This window comes from Quercus lobata, chromosome 1, assembly GCF_001633185.2.
Source record: "Quercus lobata isolate SW786 chromosome 1, ValleyOak3.0 Primary Assembly, whole genome shotgun sequence".
Lineage (NCBI taxonomy): Eukaryota > Viridiplantae > Streptophyta > Magnoliopsida > Fagales > Fagaceae > Quercus > Quercus lobata.
Window position 1 is genome coordinate 15,197,123 of NC_044904.1, and position 10,405 is coordinate 15,207,527.

Genomic DNA, 10,405 nt, shown 5'->3' on the forward strand with positions numbered 1-10,405 from the left:
CTTTCTATCTCATTTCTTGAAGCTCGAGCCCAATAAAGAGCATGAAGAAAAATATATATAAAAGAAAGAAAAAAAGAAAGAAAGAGAGAAAGCAACTTATCAGAGCAGAATCCATTCACACGCGACATTGTTGGTAGACTAATACGTACAGCAATCAATATTCTATAATTCTATTGCATGTAGCTTTATACCCTCTTTAAATTCTTGCATGGCAAAGGAAAAAACTTTAGTTGAAGAAATAGTTGTAGCATTATAATTTATCGGTGAGTGCGCAGAGAGAGTGACAGCTTTTCGTACTAAAGATTAATTTCGATCTTACAGTACTTTACTTCCAAATTTGCTCATAAAAGGAATGTACCCGAAAGGTAACACCATATATATGGTATATACGTTGCAGCCTCGCTCAAATCTTCTTTGGACTTTGTTAGTGAAATACCAATTTAAAAAACTACTCTTTTTTTTTTTTGGCTAAATAAAAAACAACTACTCTTGTACTCTACTAGTGCTAGTTTGATAATAACATTATATCTATAGACAGTACCCACGCAAATTACGTTACAATCCTCTCAAAAATATATGGCAAGTGATAATATATATATATATATATATGTGTGTGTGTGTGAGAGAGAGAGAGAGAGAGAGAGAGAGAGAAAAATATAAATATAGTAATAGTTTTTTTTTTTTTTTTTTTTTCATTGTCCTAACTCACTTAAACATTGTCCTAACTCACTTAAACCCAAATTTTATGGTGTGAAACCACCAAAACTGTTTGGGGCTATCCATGTAATAGATTATAAGTTTAGTATGGAGAGCTTTCATGTAAACTATGATGATGCATCTCTAAATTTTTGTCTCTATGATTTAGAGTTTATTTAAATACAACATTCGGGTAATATGTTGTGAACAAATTGTTGAAGACATTGGCTATAAATGATTGAGCACATTATATGTAATTGGCGGAAAATATATTCACTAATATAATTTTCTTTTACGTAGAAATATATATCTAAATAAAAAAATATTGGAGGAACATATGTTTAAATACAATATCTTATGTCTATACAGAATTGTACATTTATAAAACATGGTCAGCTACATCCTTCAAAGAAAATTTGATTATTTGGACACATGTAAAAGTGATATTACTTTAATCACAACTTGAATAAAAAAAAAAAAACTACATAAATAGTTAGTATTTATAAACCTATCTCATTTACAAAAAGAATCTGAATAAAACAAATTGCTGAGTGAAATGATATGAATGAAAAATTCATATAAAAGTAATCCTATTCTAATGACAATATTTTACGTGTGGAAATATTTTGGGGCGGTTTGGTAGGATGTTTTGAACAATAATTTGTAACATTTAAACAATATTTCATATATTTTTACATATTTTTTTATCTATATATATTTTTAAAAAAATACAAATAACGTTAATAGAATAATATTACAAATGAACCCTTTATATATCTAAATTTATTAAAATATTCAAGAGAGAGAGAGATTTATAGTAGATTTTTAACTAAGAAGCTTTTTCTTTTTGTGAGTGGACTAGTCCACGCGTGTGAAAGGGAGAGTGGAGTATGAGGTATTATTATCATCACTCCTAGAAAAAGAAGTAGTACTACATTTCTGCATATTTCTCAGCTACTACGAGAGCTACGGCGCACCTTTTTTTATGCTGTGTTGCCTGTGAGCTCTGTGACATTGAAATGATCCGTATATGCATAAATAAAAAGCTTTGCTTTTCCTTTTACGTTTCAAAGGCCTTCTTCCTTGGGCAGTTAAAATTTAAAAAAAAAAAAAAAATGTCATTCAATTCTTTCCATGGAAAACGTTTTACTTTGATTTTATTGTAAAAAAATTAAAAACTTAAGAAGTGTTCGTTTAAATCTCCTATGATAATAGACTTATTATATTTTTTTAAGTTAAATAAAATAAATTATCCCTACCCTAATCTAATGCACACTAAGATGTTTCATTTTTGGTCGGTAAGTTGAGATTTGAAGTACCCAAATTTTGCGGATCAACAATTATTTTTAAAAATAAAGATTTATGGTAGATTTTGTGGGCCTGTCAGTGATCTTGCGCAGTGCACAACCAGTTTAATGTAACCGTAATAATTAGTTTTTTCAATCCCATCATAACCTTTTTCATTCAAACCTTAGGGCCTGTTTGGGTGAGGAATTTTCGTCACTCAATTTCCGTCACTCAATTTCCATCACTCATCACTCATCACTCATAACTCATCACTCATCACTCATCACTCATCACTCAATTTTTCACATCCGTTTGCCTTCATCACTCAGTTTTCATCACTCACTATTTTTCACACTATTTGAAGGGCCCACACCTGTCACAGTACAGTGTTTTTTTTTTTTTTCACTAGCAGCTTCTTCTTTTTTTTTTTTTTTTTCCCTCCTGGGTTGGCTGTTCGGTCTGGGTTTTTTTTTTTTTTTTTTTTTTTTCACTAAGTTTGGTGAGTCTAGGTACTTAAAAAAAAAAAAAAAAAAAAAAAGCCAACGCCAACCCAGAAAAAAAAAAAAAAAAAAGAGGCCAACGCCAACCCAGAAAAGAAAAAGAAAAAAAAAAAAAAGACAGCCAACGCCAACCAAAAAAAAAAGCCAACGCCAACCCAGAAAAAAAAAAATAAAAAAAAAAATAACAGCCAACGCCAACCAGAAAAGAAAAGAAAAAGGAAAAAAAAAAAAAATAACAGCCAACGCCAACCCAGAAAAAAAAAAAAAAAAAGTCAAAAGGTGGTCAAAAGTTGCGGCTGTGGGTCCCTCATGTGTGTTTATTTACAGAAATGCCATTGAATTATGAGTTATGGAAACTGAAAACAGCCTTTTGTTGTTTTCAGTTTCCATAACTCATAACTTAAAAATCAGAGAATTGAGTGATGGAAACAGAGTTATGGAAACAGAGTTATCGTTTGGCCAAACAACCTTTTTGCTATGGGTCCCACCATTTTTGAGTTACGAGTTATGGAAACTGAGAATTGAGTTACGGAAACACTTAAACCAAACAGGCTCTTAATAATTAGTTTTTAACAGTATAATTCTGTTCATTTTCAGTTTTCACACTTACTAAAGTGTTTAATTCTAAAAATCTGATAAAATGATTTATTTATTGAAATTGCATGTTAATGGTCAAGTGAAAACTTATCCAATTCCTTTCTCACTCTCTCAAATAAAAGAATTAAAGTATAACTAATACAATATAAATAAATGCTCAAATAACTTTTTGTAATTAGTAACAAACCAATGTGTAATGTTTATGTATTACGATTTGTAATATCAATTGCATTTTTTTTAATAAGTATAGCAACACTTAATTATGTTTTCTCTCTATCCAAACTTTTTTTTTATACATATTATAGAATTTCAATGTATGACATTTATTTTATAGTGATTACTTTTTATCATTAGGTTAAGATACTAACTAGTTTATGGTGTGTAGACAATGTTTAAACTCTCAATTTCTTATTCAAAAATAAAGATTTTATTAGTTGAAATTTACAATTATAACAAAATTTGGTTTTAATAAATCAACTCCTTTCACTATTATGATCACATAATATACCATCTAATGAGACTTGGGAAATGCTACTATCTGGTGAGCGTTTGGGGAGAGCTGAAAGTTGCATTTCACTCCTGTGTTTTCATGCCTTTTTTTTTTCTTTTCCTCTGCACGTGAACAGTAAAATCACTGTTCAGGGGACAAAAAACACTATTCATGCACTGTTCACGCACTATTCATGGATCCCACGACATTATTCACACATTTAAAAATTATTTTGCTACAGTGTTTTCAATTTTCAGTTTCAACAACAATAAGTTCAATCCAAACGGACCCCTAGTTTCTGTTGCACTGGACAAGCCTCATGATTGACACGTGGACATGTGTAGCGTTTGTGTCTAGCATAAGATATAAATCAAAAGTAATACTATAATTATAAACTATTTTACATACAAACTGTTGGTCAATTGATGTGGTCAACTTTTTATTAGTTTTCATCTAGAACCACTATCAATATCATTTTATTATTGACCAATAACTATTCACTACATTAGTAGTTTGTAATTTTTTTGTAAAAAAATTTGTATCTCTAATTGTCTAGCATTACTCATAAACCAAATCAAAAGGACTTTCTTTCACTAACATTATATAATTTATATTTTATTTAAGTTATATGTATAATGCAATTATGATCACTTATATTTTATTTTGGTAATTAAATTATTCAAAAAAAAGTTTTACTTTATAAATATAAACACACACACACATATATATATATATATATATATATTTCCTATTTCGTTTTTTCAAGTTGACCCATGCTTCTAATTCCTAAAGACCTAAACTATTATTCAGCTAAAAAAAGAAAAATCTAAACTATTAAGCTCCCTAACAGGTGTTCCTCAAAAAAAAAAAAAAAAAAAAAGCTCCCTAACAGGCTACTGTGGACCAGGGTAGCAGGAAGCCCAAACAGAGCCTTGACAGCTCATTGATATTTATAGATTTAAAAAAAAATACTAAAAATTTTGGAAAAATGAATTCTTTTGCTTTCTGTCTTTCAGCTCTGTCATCACAGGTTATTTTCATGTATTGGGCTCTGTGTATCTGCTCCCGCCCTTCCCATTTCACCTTCCCTCTCCCTTTTATGAACCTAATGTCAAAGTTCAGAAAAAAAAAAAAAAAAGAAGTTAAAATTAAAAACCAAAAAGAAAGAAAAAAAAGAAGAAGGACAGAATTAAAGGGCAAATTAAAAAAAAAAAAACCCAAAACCAACAATTTGGTGCAATGCAAATTAAAATCAATAGTATCAAATTCAAATATGGAATTAAAGGGCAAAAAAAAGAAAAAAACCAAACCCAACAATTTGATGCAATGCAAATTAAAATCAATAGTATCAAATTCAAATCTTTTACCAAACAAATTCAAATCTGGAATTAAAGGGCTAATAAAAAAAAAACCAAACCCAACAATTTGATGCAATGCAAATTAAAATCATTGGTACCAAATTCAACTCTTTTACCAAAAAAAAAAAAAGACAAATTCAAATCTGACCCACTCGTACCAATCAACAATGGCTCTAAACATTCTCTCGTAAGAGATAAGACCTCGTAATCGTAAATGATAGTATAACTTTTTACACACTCTGAAATTGGTCTTCAATTTTAACAGTTGATGTTTCCCACAATTCCACAAAATGTAATTATGAAATTCCAATCCTTATGGGGCCCACTAGTTTGGTGGGCCTTGGTACTGCATAGGTACAAAAATGTCACGTTTCGAGTAATTTTGTAGTGTGGCCCATAATTCAAGTCTGGTTGTATTAGCGACGAGACTCTCCCAATAAATAAACTCAAAAAACCACCACACTGAGAAAAACCCCACAAATAAAAAATTTGTATAGCCTTTGTGTTTTCTCAGTGTTTCAAGCTAAAGACTTTCAGTCTTTCGCACAGAGAGAGAGAGAGAGAGAGAGAGATGCCTGAGACTGTGTCTTCAGGCTCTTCTATTTTCTTTGGCCTATAATGAACACAGACCCAAACCTCTTCTTCTCAGAAGAAGATGGCTCATTTTCATCTTCATCAACAACAGCAATATGAAGAATCAAATGCACAGATAGAGGAAAACCCAACTCTTTTATTGGACGCTCTTTATTGCTCAGAAGAGCACTGGGAGGAAGATGAACAAGAAGAAGTTGAAGATAACTATCATTGCAATAGCTATAATAAGCCAAACCCTTTTCCTGTTTTGCTAGAACAAGACCTTTATTGGGATGATGAGGAGCTAATCTCTTTGTTCTCAAAAGAACAAAAAAATGAAGTCTTTGAAAGTCTCAACACTGATCCATACCTAGCTGGGGCAAGAAGAGAGGCTGTGGATTGGATTTTAAGGGTCATTGAGCATTACTCTTTCTCTGCTCTCACAGCTGTTCTTGCTGTTAATTACTTTGATAGGTTCCTATTCGGCTTTCAATTTCAGCAAGGGAAGCCATGGATGACTCAGCTCGCTGCTGTGGCTTGTCTATCTCTTGCTGCCAAAGTGGAAGAGACCCAAGTGCCTCTTTTGCTTGACCTGCAGGTTTGTACACTTTTGAATGAATCTTGGTTGTGTTTAATCTTGTGTTTGCTTCTTCTCTGTTTTATTCAATCTAGTTGTCTTTGTTTTGTTTAGGTGGATTTGAGTACGTATGTATTTGAGGCCAAAACGATTAAGAGAATGGAGATTTTAGTGCTCTCAACGCTTCAATGGAAAATGAATCCTGTAACCCCACTTTCTTTTCTTGATTATATCACAAGGAGGCTTGGTTTAAAGAACCATCTTTGTTGGGAATTTCTAAGGAGGTGTGAGTGCATTCTTCTCTGTGTCCTTTCAGGTTAGCCATTCAATCCAATCCAAATTTTCCTTCTACTTATTGCTATTATAGATTTACATTCCATATAACATGCAACACCATGAAAACCTCAAATTGTTGAACTTTTTTTTACTTTGAATCCTTAATTGCAGATTCTAGGTTCATGTCTTATCTCCCATCTGTTGTGGCCACTGCTACAATGCTGCACGTTGTTAATACTGTAGAGCCTTGTCTTATTGTTCAATACCAAAACCAGCTATTGGGTATTCTCGGAATCGATAAGGTTGGTATCCTTAAACACTTCAAATCACATAAAAATTCATTTTTTACAATGTTTGAAAATGCAAATCTGATTATGTCCTTGCTCTAATCTTATTCATAGCAAGACAAAGTAGATGAGTGCTGCAAGCTCATCTTGGAATTGGCTTCAAGAGGCAATGGCAATACGTCCAACAAGCGCAAGTTTGGCTCTTTACCAAGCAGTCCAAAGGGTGTAATGGACGTGTCATTTAGCTCTGATAGCTCAAATGATTCATGGGCTGTGGCAGCTTCATCAGTCTCTTCCTCACCTGAGCCTTTGTCCAAGAAGAGCAGGGCTCAAGACCAGCTTTTACAGCCACTCAACCATCCAAGTTCAGATATTCTCAGCATTCCTCGTTAGCTAGTTCCCTAAATTCACTCTTATGGACTACATAGTCTTGTATGTTTAATAATCAATATTTTTCTTTTATATATGTCCAAGTTAAATTGCCTACCATCTCTGCATTGTTTAGCCAAGTCCAATTTCGTGGCTAATATATACCACATATGACTTAGAGCACAATCTTGTAAAGGATTGGTTGGGAGATTTGGGAGCAGAGATGGTTGGCATTTTATCCGGAAAGAATCAAAGGACTTGAACATAGTAATGAAGAGTACCTACTCGCACTTATATATTTACCTCTCTCCTCTTTATGGTCCATTCTCATGAACACACAAAAATCTTTATGTTGGTAACTTACTTCAAATCAAAGATTTTCAAACATGTGATGGACCAAACAAGCAAAAAGAGTGATTTGTTTCATTCATATTATCATGTATATATATAGTTGTTTGCAATTTAATATTGGACAAACTTACAATTCAACATAGAGAAGAGAATGTGGATGTTTCAAAAAAAAAAGAAGAAAATGTGGTAATGTATATTCTCAAATTCATGTATACTTAGGGCCTGTTTTGTATCCTATCTCAAACTTACTTTTGTACATTTTAAATAACATTACATTTATTTTCATACATTTTTTCATCCATATGTATTTTAAAAAATTACAAACAACATTACTCATTAAATTAACAAACACCTCACGAGTAAACGTGGTCAAATTGGAATTAGTTTGATGAGAATTTAGAATCGGACTTAATTTGGGGATAAAAGGTTGTTGTATAAATATAAATATAATGTGATTGTGTCAAATCAAAATGGTGAATGGAGGGTTAGCTTTACTATAGAATTGTGGAAACGAGAGGGAAATTAGGGAATGCATAGAAAGGGTTTTGGTTCTGCATGTGAAGGTTGGAACATGTTGTCGGCCACTGGTTTTTTTTGGGCTTTGTTTTTGTGAATATCATTTGGGGGGGTTTGACCTCGTTGGAAGAGCTAAAATTTTGAGTGACTGTTTGAAATTTGGCTAATGACTGGCACTGCAGTAGCTTAACCAGCTGTACCAGCCGCCCAATTTCATATTTTATGCATAGTATTTTTCACTCCCTCCTATGTGCTTCCTCTGTTTTGCTTCTCATACACGCAAAGATCTTTTAAAAAGTGGGGAAACAAAAAACAGTGATGTATTTTTTTTTACTCTAGTGATATGGATGATTATGATTAGATTAATTTACTTTCACTTTTTTTTTTGATAGGTACTTCCACTTGGATTCGATGATAATATCATTTTCACCCTTTTTATTTTGCATTTATTACTCTCCGAGCATAGTAAATGTGACTCCGTTATCTCACATTTATGATTCTTTATTATGATATCATGAATGTGAGAGGATTATTGCTTTTGGTGTTTTTGGATGGTTTCACCATTCTCAAAGTGCATTTCTGATCCGGAGAGTTAAAAGTTTTCATCAATGATTCTACTAATATAACAGTGTCTACGTTGCGCCCTGCTCAACTGGTCAATGAAAGCTACTAGAGAGACATTCATAATGCATCATATGACATTTCGTTATGGTCCTCGAAATAAATAGGATGAACTGCCAAACAATATGTGAGTAGTTTAGATGGCGAACATCAAGTATTCATTGCATTCCTGCTGAATTGGCAATGAGACTATATTTATTAAACCTTGATAAGATGTGGGCCAATTTTAGTTAGATTGTCGAGGCAATGAATGCATATTTCTCCTTGCTTGTTGAAACTTGAAAATAAGAATACTTATTTTTTTTTTTTTTATTTTTTAAATAAAAAAATACTTACATAGTTTTATTTTCCATTATTATACTGGTTAGGTCATATGGGTCATTTTTTCTTTGCCAAATAGATGAGAAGGGGATGGAAAATTAATAAAAATCTCAGCAATTGTAAATAACAAATGCCCCACTTGAGTAAACAATTAGGCCAGTCGATCTTGCTTCAGAATTGTTTATAAAAGACACACACAAGAAGGCTTGCATGTGCTTTCTACAACTTTAATCTAAAGCGAATCATGACTTGGCTTTATTCCCCAACCTAAATAGAACAAGTAGCTAGATTTCTTATGAAAAGCTTTCTCTAATAAACTCATTTGTATAATTGTATTGTTGAGTCTAATAAAATATTTTAATTTACGGTGAAACTCGGAGTTCTATAAGATACAAACTCCTTTCATTTTCGTTTATATTTGATCATATCACTTATGGCCACTTGCGTGTATGTTTGGATTGACTTATTTAAGTTAAAAATATAATTATACTAAAAATATTTTAAAAATCATATATAAGTAAAATAAATTATTAAAAAATTAAAGCTAATTCAGACTTGCGTGATCGTAGCAAGTCAATAGATTAAAATTTGAAATTAAGAGACTATGTAACTCTGTTGCTCATAACATTGCCAGTCATATTAGTAAGTTTTTGGTGTGGAAGGAAAATGTTCCTTCACACTTCAATGCTATAATTTTAGTCAATATGGTTGTTTCTCTTGAATAAAATTGCAGTCTCCTCGAAAAAGAAAATTGAAATTTGAAGTAAAATATTTTTCATTTTGTAGTCCTTGCCTATATTTTTCTTTGTTCTTGTTACTCTACCGTTTGCAAAATTGAAAGGGTAATATATCGAAAAAACAGGATTAAATAGAAACATCAAAAGTGTACATTTTTTTTTTTTAATATTTTTATTCTTTCATAGGAAGGGGGTGAGAGATTAAGAAAAAAGGGGAACCTAAAAAGAAAGTACAGGGCTAAGCCGCATTAGTCACGTAAAGGTTCCGTAAGAGAAGATTAAAAGGAGAAAATGGATGCAATTAGATCCACCAAAAACAAAATCCACAAAAAGGAGAAAAGTTGAAAGGTGGGGAATGTTGAAATTGGGGGACAATATCTTTTGATTTTGTTGGAGATGTCTTTGTTGTTCCTTTGTTCTTTGCTTTTGGTAGTTAGGAGTGTAATTAGTGTATTTCAACTCAAAAAGAAAAAGTTAAAAAAAAAAAAGACAATGATAAGATATTGGATTATTTGATCTAGAGAGAAAGGGAGAGGAGAGAGTAAATTGGTTCCAGTGAACATCTTCTCTTCTTTTATGGACACCACCATCTTTAAAGTTTAAAACTCCACACATAGCTCACCCTTTTGACCTAGTGAGTAGCGAGCACTAAAGTTTAACATTAGATTAGACAATATATGATTATAAATTCATGTGTGGGAAAGACTAGGCTTCCATGTTGGAGCAGACCTTATAAATTTTATTATATAAATCTTATAAACTAATTGTGGGGCCCAAACGGTTTACGGGCCGGGCCCATCTACCTGGGGAAAATCCGAAGGCCCAAGCCGAGGAGGGCTATGGCCCAAA

The 10,405-nt window shown here is 32.2% G+C and overlaps 1 protein-coding gene across 1 annotated transcript; it reads left to right on the top strand.

Moving 5' to 3' along the window:
* The first annotated feature begins 5,307 nt into the window (after positions 1 to 5,307).
* LOC115980499 (cyclin-D3-1-like) lies at positions 5,308 to 7,364 on the top strand. Its single transcript, XM_031102739.1, has 4 exons — positions 5,308 to 6,099; positions 6,193 to 6,394; positions 6,526 to 6,656; positions 6,756 to 7,364. The coding sequence occupies exons 1-4, from the start codon at positions 5,584 to 5,586 to the stop codon at positions 7,032 to 7,034; spliced, it is 1,128 nt and encodes a 375-aa protein (XP_030958599.1). The 5' UTR covers positions 5,308 to 5,583; the 3' UTR covers positions 7,035 to 7,364.
* The last annotated feature ends 3,041 nt before the right edge of the window (positions 7,365 to 10,405 follow it).

Bases quoted from the DNA above. Each gene is read 5' to 3' on its own strand.
- LOC115980499 (XM_031102739.1), top strand. From the start codon at position 5,584: ATGGCTCATTTTCATCTTCATCAACAACAGCAATATGAAGAATCAAAT. The intron at 6,100-6,192 runs GTTTGTACACTT...TGTTTTGTTTAG, and splicing joins CTCTTTTGCTTGACCTGCAG to GTGGATTTGAGTACGTATGT. The intron at 6,657-6,755 runs GTTGGTATCCTT...TCTTATTCATAG, and splicing joins GTATTCTCGGAATCGATAAG to CAAGACAAAGTAGATGAGTG.